At 38.4% G+C, this 25,701-nt stretch overlaps 1 protein-coding gene across 1 annotated transcript in view; it reads right to left on the bottom strand.

The window, feature by feature from the left end:
• LOC107602253 (proton-coupled folate transporter) overlaps positions 1-25,701 on the bottom strand; it is a 39,457-nt gene that overhangs the window by 10,437 nt on the left and 3,319 nt on the right. Inside the window, exons 2-6 of the mRNA XM_016294711.1 lie at positions 23,680-24,427; positions 21,599-21,696; positions 17,313-17,451; positions 14,367-14,450; positions 11,007-11,163 (exon numbers count right to left, since the gene is read on the bottom strand). Coding sequence (XP_016150197.1) covers positions 11,007-11,163; positions 14,367-14,450; positions 17,313-17,451; positions 21,599-21,696; positions 23,680-24,427 — 1,226 coding nt within the window. The remainder of the gene's footprint in view (positions 1-11,006; positions 11,164-14,366; positions 14,451-17,312; positions 17,452-21,598; positions 21,697-23,679; positions 24,428-25,701) is intronic.

Raw genomic sequence — 25,701 nt, 5'->3', positions numbered from 1 at the left:
GACCGCCTTGGTGGTTGATGTACGCAACGGTCGCAGTGTTGTCCGTACGGACCAATACATGCTTGTTGTGCAGCAGCGATTTGAACCGGCACCGAGCGAGCCATACTGCTTGCAACTCGAGGCAGTTGATATGCCACTGCAGTCGGGGCCCTGACCAGAGCCCTGCAGCTGCATTCCCATTGCACATGGCACCCCAGCCCCTGGTGGAGGCATCTGTTGACACAACGACATGCCTGTATACTTGCCCTAGGGACACCCCCGTCCGAAGAAAGGCAGGATCTGACCACGGGCTGAAGGTCTGACGGCAGAACGGGGTGACTGAAACCCGGTATGTGCCGTGTCGCCATGCCTATCTCGGGACCCGGTCGTGAAGCCAACGGGGAGGTCACGGCGAGACAGCAGAATGGCAGCTGCAGCTCGCCGAGGTTTCAGCAGCCTGAATGGCAACCCCCGCTGACACGCCGTAACACCAACGTCAGCTGTTTCTTCCAAACACTCGCGGAGATTCGTCCTGAGAAGGCTCGGCTCCGAAGCGAAAAGCTGATGTGCGTTCACATCCGCCAACTGTCATTGGCTTGTTTAGTTTACACTCAAAGGGGATTGGGCTCTCGGGCGAGATCCTAATTCGTCAGTCACAACTGACGTAACGTAGAACGTGACTGACTGAAAGGGAACTGGTGTGTGTTGTAGCCTTTAGGTATAAGACAAAACCAGCATGTACTGTCATGAGGATGATGAAAGGTTTTTCATTTGAGTAAAGCTTTTAATTCACTTTAAGTGTTTTTCTTGAATATGTACATGGATATGTCTCATGTGGTAACATCTAATTTATTTGATTTTATTAAACCCAAAAATATTAACCTAATCAACTTACATTAGATCACAGTGATAAAATGAAATCCAAGGGTTAGATCAGGTAGAAATACTGTGGCTCCCTAATATAAAATTTGCAGGTTTGCGCTTCTTAATAGTGTACCATAGATTCAACGTTTTGTTTTTGCCCCAGCCTGGCCCCCCATTTAAAATGCTCTCGACACGCCCCTGCACAAACTTGCACATCTGTGTGAATGAAGTGTGAAAATCTATTTTTCTTGCACTTCTCTAAAATATTAATATGAGAAAAAAGGCTTTCCATCTCTTTTTACTTGGATGAGCATCAAAATATGAAACTCCTGAATTCTTAATGAGTTTTACCACACAGTCTGTTTTATGGATGACAACCTCCATAAACATCTTACCACATTATTGTGTAATCACAGTTACAATCCTGCCGCTCAAACACTTTCAAAAAATTATACTATGTACATACAGACAAGCTGCATTAACAGTGTCTGTGACCTGTGGAAGCATATGCTTCCATACTGTGACATGCTGTTGATTGCTGTTGATTATCAAATAAAGTAATTTATTTGTGTCTGCCAGTTTGAAAAAATTAGCAAAATAATGTATTACAGTACAAAATCCAACCTTATAGATAGATAGAGAGATAGATAGATCTTGAAAAAGGTTTTCCTATAGCATCATGCTTTAAAACCTTTTTATTTTATTTCAAAGAATAAAGGTCCATTTTGCATTTCCATGTTTCTCAAATAATACATCAGTCCTGCAGTCTTGCCGACTTGAAATGGCCTTCCATTACCAAACAGTCCATGCAGCATTACGTCACCAAAGTAAGGACTCATTTGCATCGTGTTGAGTCACGTGGCACACTCTCTCTAAACAGTACAGCTCTAGTTATGGTGTTTGAGCAGATATAATCACATTCGAAATGCTGAATATGAGGCCAGAGATGAAGGGGAAAGAAAGAGGGCCTAAGTGCTTAAACACAAAAAAGACTGTTTGAAGTTAGATTTTAACAGACAAGCCCTTCATAGTCCCGGTAATTGTGGAGCGTAATGAGAGAGAGGCTTTGATGGATGGATTAAGACCAGTCTTAAGTCTGCAGTCTCCAGAGTCCCTGTGTAAACTTTTATTTGAGTCAGTGGCACCACAGAGCACCACGCTAAAAGGTTACTGCTCTATCGCGATTGAAAATAACTTATCACCTACACTAAATCCTACCTTAAACCTAACCGATATCAAATGTGAGATGGAAACACATTTGCTGAAGCAACCATGCCATTACATATGAAGTTTACATATGTGATGCATATGTCGAAATGTATTAGTTTACAAATCATGCACTATATGGTAGTGTTGGGTATCGAGAACCAGTTCCATTTTAGAACCGTTTCCAATTTTTCAAGAACCATGGATTCAATAAGAAACACATTTCAATTGCACTTATTGATTTCTGAGTGCACATTTTAATGTGAAAATTGAAGTGCAAGAAAACACAAAAGATAACTTAATTTGGCACTCGTGTGCTGTTTTCGTGCTGCACACACACGAAAAGCCACCTCTCATACAGTGTGCAAATGCTGAATCGAGTTCTGTTTCATGTCTTCTAGCTCTTGAATGGGCAAATACATACAAAATAACGTCAAAAGATCCTTGTACACAGTCAGTTTTGTCTTAAGTGTACATAAACAACTAAGAAAAAAATGTGTATCAGTAGACTGGATCCGTGAATTCGATCTTAAAGTTTCAGCAGCCTAATTAACCTGCTGCCATCTGTGTCATTGATGTTATTTATAGAACAATAGAAAAAGAATATCACTCACTGATCTTGAGTGAATGATTTTTGTAACTTTAATTAGGTTTAATCAAAATGTTATTTAGAAAAAAGAAAACCTGTGCATTGCTATTTCACATTTGATTACATTTGATTTCAGTTTCTGTACCTTTGTTCAGTTGTATTTATTTGTGTTATTGTTAATCCATTTATTTGTTCTTATTTTATTACTAACACTTGTTAGTAATAATGTAACTAGTAAATAATTCTGTGGGCTGCTGATTGTATTCATGGTATTCAGCTGCAACAGAATGTTTTGCATGAAGACACAGAATAAATATTTTACAGATTGTAAATAATCATTTTCATTACTTCATTGCTTTATTATTTTACTTTACTGCACTTAAAAAAGATTAAACGTCATGACTTAACTAGTGGTTTTGTTGACTGTTTCTTTCTTTTTTTATTATTTCCTTACCACCCTGACACACACATGCAAGATTTGTGTTGCGTCTAATAATACTCCTAGACAACTAAGTCCTAACTAACGAGGGGCGTAACATATTTCTAAATGTTTGACTTTTCATTTTTTTTACTTGTCGAAATTGAAACTGGGAATTGGTAAGAAGCATAATCGATAAGAAGAATAGGAATTGAAATCGGAATAGCTCAAATTCAAACCATAATAGGGCTGAAACGATTAGTCGACATTATTGACAACGTCGACAATAAAAAATTGTTGACAAATCTTTTTGTTGTCGAGTACAGTAGTCGTTTGATCTCATATGACCTAATATAAGAACCTGCAATAATGCGGTTTGACCAGTGTGGAGCTGTAGCACAAGACAGTAATTCAGCCCTCCTGGATGCATTTCAAGAGAAGAAGACACAGCACTTCAGAGCAAACACAGCCAAACCTGAAGCTGTTTGTCACTCTTCAGCTACTGCATTGCAACCAGGAATCGAGGAGATGTCGGAGTACTTCAACATAGAACCATCTTTATTCATCCAAATAAAGCGACATAGAGGCAAGACGCACACGTAACAGGGGGAACAGACGTTTAACAGCAGACAAAGAAACTAGGAATTAGACTCACTATAAATACACATGACTTGAGGGGAAGACGAGGAACACCTGGAACTAATACAACAATGAACAGGAGAAACACCTGGGACAAATAATAAACAATCAGGGAGCAGGAACAGGAAGACCAAATAGGGGCATGGAAACAAACATGTGACAGATCGCCCCCTCTCCCGGACGGTGCGGGACAGTACCATCGGGTAGAAGGGGTTGGCACCCTGGAGGCTGATGCAGGACTGGAACAGGGCGGAGACATGGAGAGCCTACAGGGCAGATCAGGAGACTCAGGAGGCCATGGCGGATCAGGGGACACAGGAGGCCATGGCGGATCAGGATACTCAGGAGGCCATGGCGGATCAGGATACTTCGGAGGCCATGGCGGATCAAGGGACACAGGAGGCCATGGCGGTTCCTCCGTGGCCTTAGCTGGCTCGGCCACAGGTATATGGCCCCCCACCAAAATGGGGGCGCTCTGGAAAGTGCTTACGAGGAGCGGGCACTGGAGCGAGCTCTGGGGCTGGAGCCGACACTGGAGCGAGCTCTGGGGCTGGAGCCGACACTGGGCTTGACTGGGGATCAGGAGCTCTTCCTGGGCTAAACTGGGAATCTGGAGCCCTCTGTGGGCTATACTCGGGAACAGGAGCCCTTCGTGGGCTTAACTCTGGAACAGGGAATGGCCCTCCTGGCCGTGACTGAGGAACGGGATCCTCCGGGACTGGGAACGGCACTCCTGGCCATGATTGAGGAATGGGATCCTCTGAGACTGGGAACGGCACTCCTGGCTGTGACTGAGGAACGGGATCCTCTGGGACTGGGAACGGCACTCCTGGCCGTGACTGAGGAATGGGATCCTCTGGGACTGGGAAGTGTTTACGAGGAGCTGGTGCTGGAGGGCACTCTGGAGGAGTAGGCACAGCAAGGCACTTTCGAGGTGCTGGCACTGGAGCCAACTCAGGGGCTGGCAGGCTTGACTGAGGAACCACCGGCGGGCTTGCCACATGAACGCTGGTTGGGTTTGCCATATGAACGACCAGTGAACTAGAGTGGCCCCTGGATGGCGGCGGGCTTGGGTGAGCCGCGGACGGGGGGCTTAAGCCAGTGGCGACCCGCAAACTTGACTGTGGAACGGCTGGCGGACTCAACGGCGGGATGGTTCTGGCTCGGGACCGGACACTCCCCAGACACCAGAAAACCCCTTCTCTCAAACTTAGTCCAGTGGTGTCTGGGAGGTCCACGGGGCGATGGTAGTTGGCCCCAAGCCAGAATAGACGATTGAGGGTGGCGTCATCCAACGCCGTCACCACGGCGAGCTTGCAGAACTCCTCAGAGTACTCGTAGAATGGGAGATCTTGGCGGGATAGGAAGAGGAAACGAGCAGCAATCTCCATGCCACTGGGAAGAAAACAGGAAACAAAAAACCTTTCAAAACGAAACAAAAAACTCGGGGAGTAGGCGCGCCTCTTACTTTTTATTGGTCTGCTGTTCTGTCACGCTTCGGCTACTGCTACTGTGTTGGAACCAGAAATCGAGGAGACGTCGGAGTACTTCAACATAGAACCATCTTTATTCGTCCAAATAAAGCGACAGAGGCAAGACACACACGTAGCAGGGGGAACAGACGTTTAACAGCAGACAAAGAAACTAGGAATTAGACTCACTATAAATACACAGGGCTTGAGGGGAAGACAAGGAACACCTGGAACTAATACAACAATGAACATGAGAAACACCTGGGACAAATAATAAACAATCAGGGAGCAGGAATAGGAAGACCAAATAGGGGCATGGAAACAAACATGTGACACTGCTGAGCGGCGTTTGGATGAATATGTAAATATATGCTGTGCGCTTTCCTCTAAATAACAAAATAAACACATCAGAAACTGACGGCAGTGTGAAAGCAGCAGTTAAGAAAGCATCTGATTACAGCGATGTGGATGTTACACGAGCTCTGCAGTTTAGTAATCCAGTAAAGTCCAGTCATGTCACGTTTATTTATATAACTTAGTACTTTATGCAATAGATAGCCTTAAATCAAGCAGCTTTACAGTATTAAACATGGAAAACCAGAGTCAGTGTCGCTTTCAGTTAGAATTACAACTTGATTTTATGTTATAATGCGGCTCTCCAGTGTGGAGCTAACTAATGATCAAAACTTTTATTAGTTGGAAAAAATATTTCATTAAAGTTATAGTTTGGTTTGCAGCTCAGGACTATTTTGATTATCATTACCATATAAGGTATTTTAAGAGAGATTATGTTGTGAATAAAATAGTTTATCAAAAAAATAAAACGCCTTATCACTTACCTTTATTTAGTTTCTTATTCATATGACTTACAAAAGGAGATGTTAGGCAGAGTGATGTGTTTCTCTTATTTTATAAAAAATAAGAGAGTTTCTCTGTCATCTCATTTTGTATGCCAAACATATTTATTTGTATACATTAATTGTATAACTGTAATTACATAATATGACTTTCAAAAGCTGAAGTGATTACCTTAATTTATTTGGTAGAATATGTATAACTAAATATTTTAACTAATTGCAAAAGCGGAATAATCAATAAATGTCTACTGATTAATCAGTGGAATAATATTTGATTAGTTGATTAATAGTTCTAATAATCGTTAGATTAATCGATTATCAAAATAATCGTTTGTTGCAGCCCTAAACCATAACAAACCATAACGGTAAAAGTGTTTTGAGCTCATAACATATTGTGCAAGGAACCACGCAAAAATAATTCTTTATTAATCAATAAACTTCTCCTTTTTTTAATTTGTGTGAAAAGGAAAAAAAGTTTGCCACTAATGTTCATTTAGCTGGAAATTGTAGCGGATTGCATAAACTGTATAAGTATGTTTTTGGAGTTTCACAAAAATATAAGTAATGGCAAGTTTTTCCAATGAGCTTATGTTGCTTTTATGGGTGCCTTTCTCAAATTCCCTCCACGCAAATAAAAAAGCCAAATATCAAAAGGTGTAATTTGAGTTTTCATGAGACAACCTGCAATTTCTGATTTGACACATATCATTTCCTTGCAGGATAATGGATTAAGTATGGATTAAGAACAGTATGTCTTTCTCTGAATTGCACAGGTTTAATAGTGCACTGCTCGAGTCAGGACGCAGAGGAGACTGCGCAACCCTTAGCGGGCTCTGCCTCCGGGAACAGCCCATTAGTGGTATAATTACAGCCTGGGTGTGATAACCATGCTACACTTCACTAGCCACCACACACAGGCTTTATTGCAGGTGTACATTACTTAATGCCTTCATTACCTAAGACAATCACTTAATTATATAGTCTGAGGAAGAACATCAAATGCACGTCAGAATCAATTTGAAGGCTGATAATGGAGGCAGTAGAGCTGTTTATGGCCAACCTGACAAATGTGTCAGTTAGATCAAAGCTTTTCAGGGAACCCCTTGAAAGGGCTATTACTGTGATTGCACATAGCAGGTTTTTTTATTTATTTATTTTTTTTTATCAATGAACTAAAGATACTTGAGCAGACTTCCTAGATTCAGACTGTTAAATCTCAAATTTCAATAGAATAGTTTTGGTTTTGGATGAAACTGGATGAATATGTCACCTTCCCATACCATTTGTTTTATTTTATTTTAGTTTAGTTTAGTTTATTTATTTATTTAGTTAGTTCAATTTAACATTGACTTAACATTGAATTTTGGTCACCCGATGTTGCAACATCTTATGACATTGTGTGCCTGCTGGGAAGAGGTCATCATACTATAAAAACATCCTGTAAGTTTCAGAACTCAAAACTTTCTCATTAGTCTTAAAACAGCTTATATTGAAGCCAATCTGCCAAAACGACAGCTTGTGGAATGTGTTTGTGGGTAAACCCCGCTTCCGCAGAAGAAGATCAACGCCTGCTTCTACATCACTGCCTGTTTAGCCCCACCCACCGATCCATCCACTTAGTATAAATAACGAAAGAGACGAACACAGGTCTACACAGAAACCAAATAATAAAGATGCTCCAAAGATAACAAGACGCTGTGCAGTGCTTTGCATAACCTTGCATCGGATCCCAACATCAGGAAAGAGTGAATTAGCTTTATTTTTAATGAAGTTCCAGACCGCGTCAGTAAAAGGTTGGTCGTTTGTTCACTTTTTTCACCGCAGATTCGTTTACAAACAAGGCACAATTCGACGCCAGATTTTCTGAAAGACTGAAATTAAAAGATGATTCTGTGCGACTATATTGGATCCGACAGTAATGTCGCACTACACTAGTGTGAGTAACTGTTTTCATTACGTTATTATACGTTAATGTTATTACAGATCGTTTGATATAAACTGAGTATTTATGCGTTTTTAACCTAAATCACAGCAGCGTCTATCTGTGAAGGATGTAGCTGTCAAACATACACAGCTGTTAGCCAATCATAGCGGAGCGCGTTTACTTCTGAGTCTACAATCCGCCACGACTATTCAAACAGAGCATTCTGATGAGAGGGGGTCAGAACAGGACAGAAAATAGCCTATTACTGCTAAAATATTGTTTGTTTGTTTTTGTTCATGTAAAAATCTTGATAACATTATAAGTGGACCTGAGAGAACAGTACAAAGCAATAAAAAAGGCAGTTCATGATGGTAAAAAAAAGATGCTAGAATTTTCAGCAGCGATTACTTCAGTCTTAAGTGTCACATGATCCTTCAGAAATCATTGTAATATGCTGATTTGGTGCTCGAGAAACATTTCATATTTTTATCAATGTTGAAACCGGTTGTGCTCCTTAATATTTTTGTAGAAAACATGATACGATTTTAAGACTCCTTGATGAATAGAAAGTTCAAAGGAACAGCATTTGTTTGAAATAGAAATATTTACATTCACTGTCAGTTGAATGCATCCTTGCTGAAAGTATTAATTATTTTCAAATAAATAAATACTGACCCCAAACCTTTTGACTGGTAATATACACAGCCTTGTGTCATTGCAAACCTTTATTTTGGAAACACATTAGAAGATATTCTGAAAGTTTAAACAATACTGGATACTATTGACTTAACAACATACATGTTGACGTAACAATTACATTCATACATTTTGCTGATATTTACATCCAAAGTAACTCATATTTGCATTAAAGGTATAAACTGTATCGATTCATGCATTCCCTGGAAATTGGGCCCATGACCTTGGTGTTGCTAGCACCATGCTCTAATGTCACATAATGTAGGCAGGTTGAGTCAGACATAATAATGTGTTTTGGTAGAAGTTGCACATCTCTCCATTTAATAGCAAATGGGAAGACCATTATATACATAGCATTTATCAAAAGCCATCTCCACCATCCCATTATTGCAATGCACATTATTGTAAAACAGTGCTCTTTTCTGTTAGGATAACATATCTGATTAACAAACAAACATTAATTCCACAGTCTGAGGCCATTAAACCAGCACAAACCCCAGTGTAGCCACACCGACCTCCCTTAAAAGTGAAGTGTGTTATTACTACAGTACTGATGTCACCAAATGATAATGACTGACCTTTAAAGAACTCTTAAAGAACTTTAAAGAACATTTTTGAAAACATTAATCTACTATTTGAAACTAGACCTTAGTGCCTAGATTGAGTTTAGACGTGTTTAGAGTGCTCACATCACAGGTACATGTGGAGAAGAGAAGAAATGTATTAAGATCCCTCTCTCAGTAAATGCTGAAGAATACACAAGAGATGGATCAATATCTAATTTGCCATCCTCTGTATTTCTCCACATGACAAATGTAAGTACTTATGTTATGCTATTAGCACACAATTTGTCATGCTCATCTTCTCCAAATATAAAAATCAAAACCAATGGAGATGCAGACATACTTCAAAGTAAAACACATTTTAGACCTGTTATATATGTGGTTTGTAAGAAGCATTCAGCATTGACAAGAGCTTTGCATTAAAAGATCACATTAGTTACCTGGAAAATACAATTATTTTGTACGCTAATGCTACCATGTTGATTCGACAACTGATTTCCAGTGAAAAAATCTGGATCTCGAAGCAAAACGCTATTTCGAGAAAAAATAAACCATAGAGGATCATAATGGCCCATCTTCATCACAAGGCCTGGGACAATGTACCTGGATGCCTCCACATGACAACCCTCAGTGGGTATGAAGGTAACTCAAATATTTTTGAAAGACAACGCAGTTCAGTCTGTTTATGTGAGTATGTTAGTAACCACCTTTTAAAAAAAACATTAGTTTTCTATATTTCCAGTTAAACTATTTGGTATTACCTCAGAACGAATATTTAATGCAATTATCCCAGTTACAAAGCAAGCAATTAACATTAAAATTAGATAATAACTGTAACCCCATTTGACAAAAAGAGTTGCCATGCCAACAATCACACTGTATATCTAAAGCACTATTGTGAATTGTGGAAGAGAAAAATAGAACACTGATCATGACATTTAATTGAAAAAATTATTAGCCAATAATGAATATAATTAGCTGCTCAAATGAAAACATGCATATATGTACACATTTATGTTTGTTTTTTTATTATGTGCCAGCCTGAGGAGGTGAACTTCCCCAACTGTGTCTTGGTTCCTTCCAAAGGTTCTTCCTCATCTATTTAAATATCTTAGGGAGTTTTTGCTTGCCAATGTTGAGTTGGCTTGCTCACTGGGGGTTTAAGGACTATTTTTTGTAAAGCTGCTTTTTGAACAATAAGTATTGTGAAAAGCTCTATACAAATAAATTGAATAGAGGTGTTCAGTTTGAAGAGTCCTGTTTTGTTTTACAACATAAATTACACTAGTCACACCTCATTATTCTGAAACCGTTATGCAGTTTAGAACTATTTCATGTTAGATATGGCAACAGCCACAACCTTTTTTGTTCAAGAAAAATTAGCAAGTTGCACGCATTCAATATTAAATATTTTCAACATTCAATACAAAATCTGGGGTAAGAATTTGTTTCTATTTTGTAATTTCTTTCTTTTCCTCAAAGAAAAAAAAGTGTCATGCTCTCCACAAAAATATTAAGCAGCACATCTGTTTTCAACATTGATAATAATAAGAAATGACACTGAGGACTGGAGTAATTGTTTCTGAAAATTCATCTTTGCCATTACAGGAATAAATTACAATGTGAAATATATTCAAATAGAAAACAGATATTAGAAATTGCAATACTATTTCACAATATTACTGTTTTTATTGTATTATTTGATGAAATAAATGCAGCCTTGGTAGGCATAAACATCACAAAGAAGTTGTGTTGCATTCACTATATTCAGTTTCCATATAAAAGAATGATTCACTTACTGCAAGAGAATGAGCACGATGAGTGTGAAGACTGCCATGATGATGAAGGGCATCCCGGAGAAGGTTGGCAGGGTCAGGGGGTACAGCCCGTTAAAGATCATAGCAGCAATAAGGATACAGGTCGCTTCTACTGAGGCCGAGAAGGAGAACATGGCACCTGAGGACATCAACATGCAAGTCAATAAAGACGGGAAACAGACATCTAGAGAAAAAACAATTGAACCAGGCTTGGCTGGCTTGTGGGAAGTCAATTTTAGTGAATTAATGTTGTATTTTTACATTATAAAGATTTTTTTTATTATCGTGGTTCATCAAATTCATCATATAAACATTTATATCGGCATTATAATGATTGAAAACATTTTTTGTTTTTTTTCCTCCAGTTTTGTTCTGCACACACAAATGAATACTGCATGTGTTGTATTCAGTGGTACTCATTAATTTAGTTTATGGAACACAAAGTATTATTAAAATTCAGATCAAACTTCTGTTTTGCATAAATTGTGTCCATATATAACACTGATACATTTGACAGACAGCTTTAACCAAATAAACCTATTTTGCCTTCAAGCTGTACACTTTATCAATATGGGAGGTTTCATTGGGCAATGAACTGTGATGATGTGTTTCCATAGGTATTAACATTGTAAATCTAACAGGTTTTTAACATTTATTTTAAATAATAATAATAATAATAAATGTACATTGATAACACTATGTGTTATATTACACTGGCATTAAGTTACAGAAACTAGTCACTGTGTGAATGTGACTTATTTCTCTTTTCTGACCAACAAATCAATCTACCAATGTTTTTTCAAAGTCATAAAAACGCTAAGTGTTTTTTTGTTTGTTTGTTTGTTTTTTCTGAGAGCCCCAGAAATGTGAAATGGGTCCATGGGAAATAATAAAGAGCTATTAATGGTGAAAAGGTGTGTGTGTGTGTGTGTGTGTGTGTGTGTGTGTGTGTGTGTGCCTGGTATTTATCACGTTATGGGGACCAAATGTCCCCACAAGGACATTTTTGAGGTCCCCATGAGGCAACAAGCTTATAAATCATACAGAATTAGTTTTTTTGAGAAAGTAAAAATGCACAAAGTTTCCTGTAAGGGGTAGGTTTAGGGGTAGGGTTGGTGTAGGGCAATAGCACATACAGTTTGTACAGTATAAAAACCATTACGCCTATGGAATGTCCCCATAAAACATGAAAACGCAACATGTGTGTGTGTGTGTGTGTGTGTGTGTGTGTTTGTGTGTGTTTATTTTATTTAAAACAAACATACATACAAACAAACATACATAAAAATTATTTCAATATTACTGGAGCCCAACAATTACCCCTAAATTGAAAACGTGTTTCTGATAGAGGCATTTCAAACATTGTGAATAAAGCTAGTGCCGTTTCATTAATATGCCGTGAATGCACCTGAAATTCATAACCTATGATTTTATCTGAATGAAAGAATAATAGCCGTGGAAACTGAGGTCTGTGCAGGAGATCGTTGGCATGAATAATGGTTTGATCCACTTTGATAAAATATCTTCCTGAGCTACGCTGAACTTCATGACTGCTTTGACTAACTAGAGCAGAAGAAGTCGCGGTGCATCGAGGCAGCCCGTAAGTGCCTGGAACATGCAATACTTATTGATCTTCACCGGAGCTGGAAGTCATGTGAGTGCCCCGGAATGACTGGAAACTGCAATAGAGTCAGTGACACATGCGATCTGAGGCATAAGCCGGGGAAACGGCTGTCAAAGTAGAGAGAGGCGGCTTGCATGGTGAAAACAGTGCATTTATGGATGGGAATGGCCTGTCATCACTATGTCTTTTCACAGTTGTATCACTTGCATCAACAGGAAAATAAATAAAAGTAATGGGAAGAAAAATGTTTGTGTCCACAAACTAAATGGATATTTCCTTTCGGTTTGGCTTACAGCTGCACGCTCTGTGAGTGGAAACAAGCAGGGGTGGGTATTTGACTATAAAAGTGTATTCAAGAGGTTGTTTGTTGTCTCTCTGTTCTTCCTGCATTGTTTTCCACTTAGCCGAGTTTGATAATTCTATGATTTATTTATTTATTTATTTATTTTTTGAGAAAGCAGGTGTTCAGTTCCCCGGTTAATTATGCATACTGCGACGCCTCTCATTAAGGATTTGTGAAAGGACAATGGAGATTAAATCTTGGGCTTTTAGCTATGTTATCAGGCAGAAACAAATGTCAAAGAAAGTAAAGATTTAGAAGAAAAGCATGACTCAAATCTATTTGTCATATGAAGGTCAAAACACTTTGCAGTTTCCTCAGGATATTTCAGCTCATTTGTGGGCTTGTAGATCAAACAGGGAGAAGAAAGCAATGCTGTGATGTACACGTTACACAATGCAATACGCCCTAATAAAAAACACACAGGGATGGTTTCAAACGATAATACCATGGTACTGAATGATTACTACTGTATATTCATGGTATTCCCTATGTGATTCAGTACAATTTAATTCATTTGTGCAGTCTTATCATATAGTTTCAAAGCAACAATACAAATATAGATGCTTTTACTTATTATGGTACATATGCAAAAACAAGGTATTACCATGCATGGTATCTACACAGAAACCACATTAGTATCATGGTATTTATGCAAATAAAATAATAAATGCCTACCTACAAACATGCATGCATACATACATACATACAGTACATACATACAAACAAACAAATAAATGAAAAACCATGAAACCATAGCAAAATTAATAAATTAATAAATCAGTATTACCATGGCATTTTCCTTATGAAAATTAAACTTGTTTGGTAAACCTGCTTCGTTTGGAAGCTTTTTTGGGGAGCTTTATATATATTTATATATATATATAAGATTTTGCTATGCTACTCACGAACCTACTATGTCCACGAACATGTGCTATTGCCATGGTACCCTATACTAAAACCATGTTTTTTGTTTTTTCAGATTTATTATTTTTATTACTATAGTTTTACTACAAATATCACAGTTAAAATATGGTAAATGAAGCAACACAATTGTAAATGTGTGGTTATTTTGGTTTTACTATAACTACCATGGATATTTTTCTCAAGATAATTCCGAAAAGGACCATCCAAAAACCATGATTTTACTATTATTTCTATCCAAAAGCCATAATTTTACCACAGTATTTCTACATAAAAACAGGATTTGACCATGCTAACACTATATTGACCATGGTGTTACTATTGTAAAACTGCAGTAACCATGATTTTACCATCCTACTGGGTTCAAAACCATGGCAGTTCATAATTTTAGTACTTCCTTGTTTGTGGCGTCTCTCTCTTTCTCTCACTGGATTGTGAATTTCAAACACAATACCTTGTTCATCATGTCCCACGATGGCAGAAGACAAAGAACGAATCACTGCTTGGCTGATACCAGATGGAGCGCCGACTACAGCAACTATAAAACCACAGGACAGACCACACAAACTTAAATACCAGTTAAATACCAGAAAACTGCTAAGAGTAACAGTAAACAATTATAATATATTACTATATGTGACCCTGGACCACAAAACCAGTCTTAAGTCGCTGGGGTATATTTGTAGCAATAGCCAAAAATACATGTATGGGTCAAAATTATTGATTTTTACTTTATGCCAAAAATCATTAGTATATTAAGTAAAGATTATGTTCCATGAAGATATTTGGTTACACTTTATTTCGATAGTCCACTTTAGACATTCTATTAACTATAAGTAACTTTGTAACTACATGTCAACTACATGTCAACTAATTCTCATTAATTTGCATCTACATGTCTACTAACTCTCAGAGTAGACTGTTAGGGTAGGTTTAGGGTTAGTAGAATAAGTTGACAAAGAAAGAGTTAGAAGATATTAAGCAGACAGTCTACTAATACTCTACTAACTGCTAGTTGACATGTAGTTGCAAAGTTACTTACTGTTAGTAGAATGTATAAAGTGGACTATCGAAATAAAGTGTTACCAGATATTTTGTACATTTCCTACTGTAAATATATTAAAACTGAATTTTTGATTAGCAATATGCATTGCTAAGAACTTCATTTGGACAACTTTAAAGGCCATTTTCTCAATATTTTGCACCCTCAGATTCCAGATTTTCAGATGTTCCGATTGTAGCCCTAATACCCAGAAGAGAATTAGCATTTTTGAGCCATGGCTTCTCTCTGGAATGTCTAATGGGCTTTTAGAGCAATAGTTTTCAATTTATGAGTAAAATAAGGTATGCGGATAACATTACCTGGAGAGTCCTGTTTTGATAGAACTATTTCATGTTAGATATGGCAACAGCCACAACCTTTTCGAAAAATGTACCCTTATGACTGGTTTTGTGGTCCAGGGTCACATATAGACCTGCGTGCACTATATTAAACACAGCTTACGAAACATTGCTTAACGTTAAACATAAAGCCACAGTTAACTAATCTCTGTGGTGAGACCAGAGGAATGCTAACCAGTTCTGAAGTATAAGAGATTCTAAATGGGTTACTCAATAATTCATGAGCTTAATCTAAATGTATGGAATTCTGTGAGGTAATTGTGATTACAGAGCATAGGCTTTTCCTAATGGTTCAGAATGTAAAGTCACTCGCTCGTCGCATCAGCCTGATCATGCATGTTCAAGAAAAGCTGATCCTCAAGAGAACAAAAGATTTTCTATATTTGCGTTGATGCGTATGTGGTGGGGTGTATCTGTGTGCGCACGTGTCTGTGTGTGTGTACCGATTCACACATGCACTGTACTTTCAGAATGGAGGTTATTACTCGTGTGCCACTGCTGTGCCCCTCATTATCCCAGACAACAGAAAAGACCAGCATGCAAATTCCACCCTCCCTGGCACTGATTATTCATCAGAGCCGCCACTCATCTCCCTTTAAAAGGCTTTCATCCTCCACATCGATTAGAATAACAATTTCCACAACCATTTATTTAATTAAAAGTATTAACGCCGATCGGCTGTCTCTCCCTGAGAGTGACTGTCTATGAATGCCAACACAATGTTATCATTACTTAGCACTCTGAGAACTCCTCTTTGGAGGTGGAGCCCCCCTGGAACAAGGCAAGGAGTTCAGACAGCAGTGAGGAATGAATGTGAACCATAAAAAGTCTGGTCAGGTAGACTTTTTTTCCCAAAACATTTACCCATTTGACTGTCTTGTTAAAACAGTCAGCTCAAGTGAAGATTGTCAGCCTCGAGTGGGAAACATTTGCTTTGTGCATGTCACATGCTGACAAAAGAAATCTACATTGTTTTAGGGAAGAGAGATGTGCTTTGATATGTTCACTGATAGATTCTAAATAGGGTCAGTTGTGCTTTCTAACTATCTTAAAGAGTAAAACCTTTCCACGGTACTGTGTGGATATATATATTATATATATAAAAACATCTTTAAAAAAACTGTGATATAGTTGTCAAAAAATTTCAGATTCATATATATGATATACAGTACATTACAGTTAAAAAGAAGTTTGATTGTTGAAAGTCTCTCATGCGCACCATGGCTCAAAAATACAGTAAAATATAAAATAAGGTACTATTGTAAAATATTAGCACAATTTAAAATAATTGTTTTCTATTTTAATATATTTTAAAAGCCATTACTGCAATCTTCAGTCACATGATTCTTCAGAAATCATTCTAATATGCTGATTTGATGTTCAGGAAACATTTCTTATTTGTATCAAGGAAAACAGCCATGCTGTGTAATATTTTTATGGAAACCATGATACTTTTCCAGGATTCTTTGATGAATAGAAAGTTCAGAACAATAATTATTTGAAAATAAAATTATTTTGGACAGTATAAATGTATTTACCTTTTTTTTCTTTTTTTTTTGCATCTGTGCTCAATGAAAGGTATTATTTTTTATTACTTTGGGTGGTAATGATACAATTTAAAATAATTATATTACAGTATTAAGTTGCATCACTTTCTTCGTAAATCTTTTCATTGAGGTTTTGTTTTCTTCAGAACATGATTTCTTTTACTTTATGCCACCGAGAAAGAATGACTTTTGATCAAAATTCAGAAATCAACAATACCTTACCATAGAATGTGTATTCAAGTCACTGTATGTATGAATTGCATTTTTTTTATGAGTTTTTGAATAAATTAATAGGTCTGAACAAAACAAATCACATCATTGACCCTACCGCATCATTAACTTGACATAATGATTTTCTTGATCATTCTTCATGCACAATAACTTTGCGAGGAGCTTCATTATGTCAATACATCATTTATTAAATCATAAGTAACAGAGAGATGGGGGCTTACCGAGGAAGACCATCCATGTGTTGTTTGAGAGGGCGAGTAGGACATAAGAGGCGATTCTGAACAAAGCGCTGAGTTTTGCTAATGTCATATCCTTCATACACCTCATCAGCACAGGAAACAGACCCAGCAGACCAAAGCCCTGCCAAAGAGCAGCACAGCAGTTTAGAGCTGGAAACCTGTGCCAAGATGAAAACAACTGCCATCATTTGGTTGAAGTTCAGTCCATTATAACTATTGTATTTAAGTGCCTTGAAAAGAGCGAAAAAGAGTGAACTGGAACAAAAGGGATCCATTATTATATGTAATCTGCTATGGTTCCATTGTTAGTTATTCTAATTGATTTCATTTTAAGATATATGATCATCTAAAATTGTTAAAATAATGCTAAAATGCTGAAAAAAATCGAAAACACGCTGCATAAAACCCATATCAAACCAAGCATGACCAACCTGAACCAGATGTGAAATTTGCGTAGGAAAATATTCTGCCCTCATGTGAAATTCCCGGTCACGTGGATTACTATTGACTGGATTTCCGTGGTGGAAATTTGCAGAACAACCGTGAGATTTTCATTCCTCTGTGAAAAATGCGATTGGCTCTTTTAAGGTGGGAATTTCATTTGTCCATCAAAAATTTGATTGGTTAATTTAGCTGTAAGGTGTGACTACATTCACCATATTTAGGGGGTATTTACACAACACCGTTTTCAACGGAAAACTTTTTTATGCGTTTAGGCATTTTTGGCCATTCATTTACAGGACAATGGCGTTTTGGGGGCCTGAAAATGCTAACCTTTGAAAAACGGGTTTCAAAGTGCAAATTTTTGAAAACGATGCTGTTATCGTCTTCATGTAAACAGCAAACACAGTGCTGAAAACAGTGCTGTCATGCATATGCTTATTACGTGTTAAGTCTATAAGAATGCATATGTGCTCAGGTGCGTAATGTTTCTTTACAAAGTGACATCGCCAACTACTGGCCTTGGTATACATAATACAGCATGTAGTTGTTTTTACATTTTAAAATATAGTGTTGTGGTGAGTAGTACGAAACTCGCTGCTACAATGCTAGGGTGTTGTATGTCATTGCCATAACGTCGCTATGCGCTTGCTATAGTGTGCAGAGTGTTTTTAGCATTGCTAGGTGGTTGCTAGGGTATTTGCTATGTGGTTGCCCAAGAGAGATTTGTCTCAGCTCCCCCCTACAGTGTAAATTTATGGGATTTTTTATGCATTTTATCATCCATAAATCCAATCATTTGATTAGTACTAAGATACATGTATAATTCAAAATGCTTAAAATGATGCTGATGTTGAATAATGTAATATAACAGCTGTGTAATCTTGGAAATAAAAAAGCACAGCACTAGAATACACAAGCACTACACAGTTCTGTGGTTCAGCTTGTATGGAAACAAAGCCAATACATATTTAGATTCTCTCAGACGCATCTAAACCTAACCAGTGCATTCATTAACCTTCAGGGTTTGTGCCTGATGAAACAGTGTCAAAAACAGTAAGACTGTTTCACTCAGAACTTCTGAGAGCACTTGAAAAATAACTCACCTTCATCCATATTTGCTTGTGAACACGCGTGAGAGGTGCATGCCGTGACTCATTTGCCCTGCCTGCTCATGCAAACAGTTCTGATTTAATTACCCCCACCCCCACTGCACAGCGAGAGCCCGGTGTCAACAGACTTTGCCACAGCCTCTGATTCGCAGCAGAAAACATAATGGGAATGCATAAACATTCCACGGAAAAGGTCAGCGCTCCGTGTTTTTACTTTCATCAACTCATTAGAGCCTGGAGTGTTTAATAATTCCTCACCAACTCCACGTCACCCTAATTACAAGTCAATTCCAGCCCCGCAGCCATTTATAAAAACTGCGAGCATGGTGTCATGCACTCACCGCAGCCAGACCTGCCAAGATTTTAATGCTTCAGATCTTTAGAAGCAAAAGATCAGCTCCCCTCCACGATGCTTTTGTTTTCAAAAAAAGTTTCTTTGTCTGTCCTTTTTTCGCTTTTTTTGCCCAATTGACTCTTTCAATTTTGGTTAATTAAAAGTTTTCGCTCTGCGTATTGGGTGGCGGCCCGCTAGCTGACATCCCCTACAGACAGACTGTATAATAGATTCTATCAGGATCGATGCCTTCGGCTTCCACATAAAAGGCAGCCGAGCGATTGGAGCCCCAGTGGTGTATCCTGATATAAATGGAGAACCATCACCTCTCCAATCAGGAAGGGTGCTTCTTAACTGGCAGGCTTTGTTTAAGTGTCACTCTAAGACACAGCATCAACCTGCTCAGAGGGAGAGTTCCCCATGACAGACGACGAAAACAAAGCAGACTTCAACCTGTTTCCCATCACTACTGCTGTACAGACAGACTCACACTGCAAAGCTATTCTGCTAATGCCACGGTGAAGGAACAAGACTATGATTTTTTTGAAAGGGTAATCAATAGTAAAAGTCATAATTCTCATAGTTTAAAAAATTGACTTTCTTTCCTCACCCCACCCCACCCAAAAAACAAAAAACAAACAAAAAACCCCACACTATATTTTTCAATATTATATGATTCATTACATGTTGTCTATTAGAAATTTCTCTAAGTTTCAAAAGTTTGGGGTTAGTAAGATTTTTCAGTGTTTTTCAAAGTCTCCTATGCTTACCAGGACTGCATTTAGTTGATTAAAAATACAGAAAAAAACAGTAATATTGTGAAATATTATGATAAGCCTATTTGAAAATATTTTTTTTATTTTTATATATTTTAAAATGTAATTTATTCCTGTAATGCAAAGCGGAATTTTCAGAAGCTTTTTCAGCAGTCTTAAAGGCCACATGATCTTTCAGAAATCATGTTGAAAATGTATATATTTTTGTGGAAACCATGATACTTTTTTCTTTCTTTCTTTTTTTTATAGAATTCACTTGCAGCAATGTAAAAGCATTTACTGCATTTTTTTATTAATTTAACATATTTTTCTCAGTAAAAGTGTTAATTTTTTCAAACAAACAAACAAATAAATAAATAAATAAACAAACAAACAAACCTTACTGGCCCCTGTCACGAATTCGGTCCATGGACTTCCGTTTATTCACCACCAGAGGTCACCCTTTCAATTACATTGACTCTCGCACAACACAAACTGTTGCATAGCACCCCGGACTACATATCCCATCATTCATTGCACGGTTTGCACACTGCACTGATTGCACTCATTGCACACAGCTGTTTCTTATCACCTCACTCACTATATAACACCCACTCAAATTGCCATTCTCTGCTGAGTATTGTTTAGCCTGTACCCCTTTCCGAGTCGCCGTGTTTTCCTTGTTTTGCCTTGCCTGTTTTTGCGGTTTCTGATCTTTGCCTGTTTTCCTGGATTTTTCCCTCTCGTCTCGCCCCTGTGATTCTGTCTGCCGATCGGTGACCTACGCTAGCCCTAGGACTATTCTTGTGTTTTTGCCCGCCATATACCTGTTTGCCATTGTTCGACCCTGCCTGTTATACCACATCTCTTTAATAAAAGCTTGCAGATGGATCCACACGTCTCACGTTTCGTCAGCCCCGTTACAGCCCCAAACCTAAACCCACAAGTGTATATAGAAAGCAATTTTTTTACTGTATCCAACTAATAATATCACTAAAGACCTTTAAAGAAAAGGTTTTAAAGAAAATAACTTTTTTTAAAGTTAAGTTTAGAGTAGTAAGCAAAATAATAATAATAATAGAATAAAAATATATAAAATAATTGTGTTTTACACTGACATCATGTGAAAATAATTAGCTAATATGAGACCTTTAGCAGATATTATATTTAGAGTCATAAAGACTGAACATTGCTGACAGTGTCCACAATAACCTACATTTTTGGTTTTACAGCATATGGATGTATATGTCCCTTTGTGCCATATTACTGCAGCTCGTATGGAGCAAAGCCGGCCGTGTGACAGAATGAAGCTGAATTAACTGATGCTGTATCTTCTTGTGAGCTGTCTGTTGAGAGTTGTGTCAGTCCCCTGTCTTCACCCTATCGTTTCCTCTCTGACTATAGGCAAAAACTCATAAATAATATTAAATAATATACGTTTGGTTATCAAGGGCATCGTGCTCAGCTGTGTCCAGTCAATGGCCGTACTGCAGGGCCACTGCTGTTCGAGCCTGAAATTGAAAGATTTAGTGGCATTTCAAGGACATCCACTGATCTCTGCTCTGAGTTAGCTGAGAGACATGAGTCATCAGAGAAAGCATTACTGCATTAAACAAGACCACTTACCAACAAGAGCATCCTCACAGAGTTAAATACCCCAAACAGGGCAGTTGTGAACTCTCTAGGCTCATACATCAAATACAACAGCAAGATGGACTGATCCCCTGGAGAGACAAAAGCACATAAAACCACATTATTATTAATGTCCCCTCTCTCTCCAGCTCTTTATTGCCATGACTTTCAAAGATCAATGTTTCAAAGCAAAACAGAGTGTAATTCAAACGAGATGATTGAACAATTATGAACCTACAAAAATAATGACAATTATGAACCTACAAAAATAATGACAATTATATTTAAAGACGATATTAGGACCACTAATATCTCATTTTAAGAATCTATGGAAATTGATAGAGACATACAGACATCACTCTCTCTGTGTGTGTGTGTGTCCCTCTCTCTCTCTCTCTCTCTCTCTCTCTCTCTCTCTCTCTCTCTCTCTCTCTCTCTCTCTCTCTCTCTCTCTCTCTCTCTCTCTCTCTCTCTCTCTCTCTATCTATCTCTCGCTCTCTCTGGCCTCAGGAGTGACAGTACTCAGATTGAGTGCTTTAAATCCTCCCTGCAGTGGCTCAGTAGTATTATCATCATAAACAGCCGACTCGACCAAGGGGCACATATTAACTGCACTGATAATTCATTTCAGCCATCTCAAAGTTTACGCTGTGTTATTTCATATTTAATTTTAAACTCCTCTTACTAAAAGTTAGTGTGTTAAGGTCTGCATGGTTTAAAGTGTGAAATCTCCAATGGAATTTTTGAGTATTTATTGTTCTGTATTAAATAATTTAATGTATTAATATTATTTATAATGTAATGCATGATGATTTAAAATATTTCTAATATTATTTTTTAAAATACAATTATTAAAATAATTAACATAATTAAAAATAATTAATAATTAAAAATAATACACGTTTTAATAGTAAATAAATTTTAATTAAATAAAAAAATATTTTATGGAATTCTAATTACATCAGTAACTTTGTTGAGAACATGATATTATATTATTATCTACTTATTTGGATGAAAAAAAGTACAATCATGGTAGTATTTGTATTTATAGTATACTGTATTTAACCATTTAATTTAGTATCAACATTATTCATTATATAATGTATGCTGAATTAAAATATTTTATTAATATAACCAATAGTATTTAAATGTTTTAATTTTAAATTATTTCATAATACTAAATATGATTACAATTATTATAAATTACAGGAACTTTTACAGTATTTTGAGATGAGGGTGATGTTCCTGACAACAGTGTAATAACACAATATATATATATAGTTCAGTCATGAAACTCTAGATGGCACATTCGTTAATGTAACTGATGATATTCAGAGAGTTAAACGACTTGGCACAAGCTGATTGGTTCATGCTGCATATGCAGCTAATTAGCTTGCTGCCTTGCATTTATATGGATGGCTAGCATTCACTTGAGATTCCTGAAGAGTGCTTTCAAAGTTCTCTGAAACCCTCCACCTTCCCCAGCTCCACCTGTATAGATCTGCTACGGGGTTATTTTATATGCTATTTGTGCAGCAGCAGTATGTCTTAAATACTCATGGCACGGTATTGCCATATGCATTGGCAGTAGCAAGTTTCTGTACTTGCTTGCAGCAGCAGCAATAATCTACAACTACCACAATAACCAACAGCAGCAGCAATTCAGCAGCAGCGTAGCAGATATGTTCCGCCAAGACCAAATACATTAACATTGTCATATCCATCACCATGCTAAAATGTTCCGAGAGTTGTCATGATTGAAATATTATTTTATGGTTAAATGTGATCTTGACACATTCTTGACAGATTTCTTGAGATTCAGCTGCATAAAGTTGTGACACACTTGAATATATACAAGTTGCAAATAAAACAAATAATATTGGAGTAAATTTTACAAGAAAACACTATTTTGGTCGTTAACTTAAACTCTTCATGTTTTAAATTCAATGCGTTACATCGTTAGTTCTTTGTAATTAATTGTGAAATTTACTAGCAATTTTTTAGTGATTTTTTTCCACTGTACTATACTGTATATGTCTTTGTTTGTGTTAGTTTATGTGTGAGTTTTCACTGACCAACAGCCACCAGGTTATTTATGAAGGTGCAGAGAATGAGAAAGTGCAATTTCAGTCTTTCCTGCCCTGACCTCCTCTTGAACACTGCTTTGAAAGACAGCTTGGCGTACTTTAGGATAAACAGCCGGGACTTGTCTGCATGAGAACCTTGCTCAGCTGTATCCTCTTCATAGGGAGCTATACGTGTATTTTTGCTCGTCGTAGGGTCTCTCAGCCAAAGCACAATATAAAGCACCACCAGGACGTGGCAGCCAATGTAGGCCCCGAATGCTGATTTGAGTCCAAATTCTTGCTCCAAGAATCCACCTAATAAGAAGCCCACTGAGCCTCCAACGAAGATCATGGACTCGGCCAATGCCATACGTAAAGTGCGACTGGAGCTGGAGCCCATGGTCAGGTCGGCCAGGTAGCTGAATGAGCTGAGGAAAATGGTGACATGGCCACCTGTCAGGCCTGTTAGGGCAGCAGCCATCAGGGTCCAGTAAACGCTGATGTTTTCCAACAAGTCTACAGCCAAGAGCAACCCCCCACTCAACAGGGACAACACAGACGGGAGTGCCATGACCCACCGACGGCCAGCGCGGTCAGACCAGGAGCCCAGCATAATGGCGGGAGGGATGGAGACCAAGCTGAGGGTGGCGTTAAACAGAAGCAGGATGTAGGAGGCTGTAGCCTGAACCTCCTCGTCTCCTTTGTGGTGCTCAGGGTTACTGCAGATAGTATCATTCTTGAGCAATTCTAGACACACCTACGAAAGACAAAACTTATTTAAAGTAATTCAATATAAGTTAAAATATACATTTCAATATATAAAGCACCACAACACTGTCGAGTAAACACAACAACAACAATTGTCTAGAACAAGTAATATAGATTATTTTATATTATTTATTGTATATCACTTTACTGCGCAAAAAAAATAAATCAATTCAATTCACGTTTATTTGTATAGCATTTTTCACAGAAAACGAAAGTTTCTACATTACATTTAGGAGTAGTTTATCAGCGGTGACTACATCAAGGCAGAAATGTACAGTCAAAATCATGCAGTTAGTCAATGACATATTCAAACAAAAACATGAACACGATGAACAACAATGATTGTAAGTTGCGATCAAACTTATAAGAAAATTTGGTAGTTCCCTTTCAGTCGGTCACTCTCGACGTCACGTCGGAAGACCGACGTATTGGGATCTCGCTTAGAGGGACCAATCTACTTCGAGTGTAAACTAAACGAGCCAATGCACATTGGCATGCGATTATTGCATCCAGCTGCTGCTGATCACAGCGCATATTCAGCTTTTCGCTTCGGAGCCGAGCGATCACATCGTTCTGCTCCTGACTACTCTACTGAGAGAAGAAGACTGAACGAGTTCAGCGCCCTCTTGGAGAGCTCTTCGTGTTGGCGGACGGCGCTTCAGCGGTGGTGGTTTCCCATGTCGAGTGGGTTGCACACATCAGGCTGCACTACCCCCTGTTTGTGTTGCAGATGATCATCTCCCCTGTGCGCCTCAGCACTCTAAAAGAGCTTTTTACCGGACATGCGCGAGACGGACAAGACGCGATTCTTGAATGCCCCCGTGTCGCAGGCCGGCCTTTCGGCGACACGGTGGAGAACTTGCCCAGTGGTTCTCCGCTGACCAAAGCAGACTGAGGCCATCAGGTACATCCTGCCCCGGCGTGCAGCTGCTGCCGTCGCCGAGGGCGGCCCCCCTGCCACCGAACGGACTACCCACGCACCCTCTGCTCGAACGCAGGTCAGTGTTACACACACAAGACCCTGCCTCGGACCGGCTACGAGGAGCCCGGGCCGGGTCCCTGTGTTTTTCCGCGCTGCCCCACTGCGGGTAAGCCTTGTGCATCTGTCCCCGAGATTGGTTTGCAGCGGTCGAACTGAAGGACGCGTACTTCATGTGTCGACCCTTCCGCACCACAGACCATTGCTGTGGTTCGCGTCCGAAGGACGAGCATATCAGTACGAGGTCCTGCCCTCCGGGCTGTCCCTGTTGCCCCGTGTCTTCA

The sequence above is a fragment of the Sinocyclocheilus grahami genome, unplaced genomic scaffold (assembly GCF_001515645.1).
Source record: "Sinocyclocheilus grahami isolate Dianchi unplaced genomic scaffold, SAMN03320097.WGS_v1.1 scaffold323.1, whole genome shotgun sequence".
Classification (NCBI taxonomy): Eukaryota; Metazoa; Chordata; class Actinopteri; order Cypriniformes; family Cyprinidae; genus Sinocyclocheilus; species Sinocyclocheilus grahami.
The sequence above is the reverse complement of the archived record's forward strand: the minus strand, read 5'-3'. Positions and strand labels throughout refer to the sequence as shown.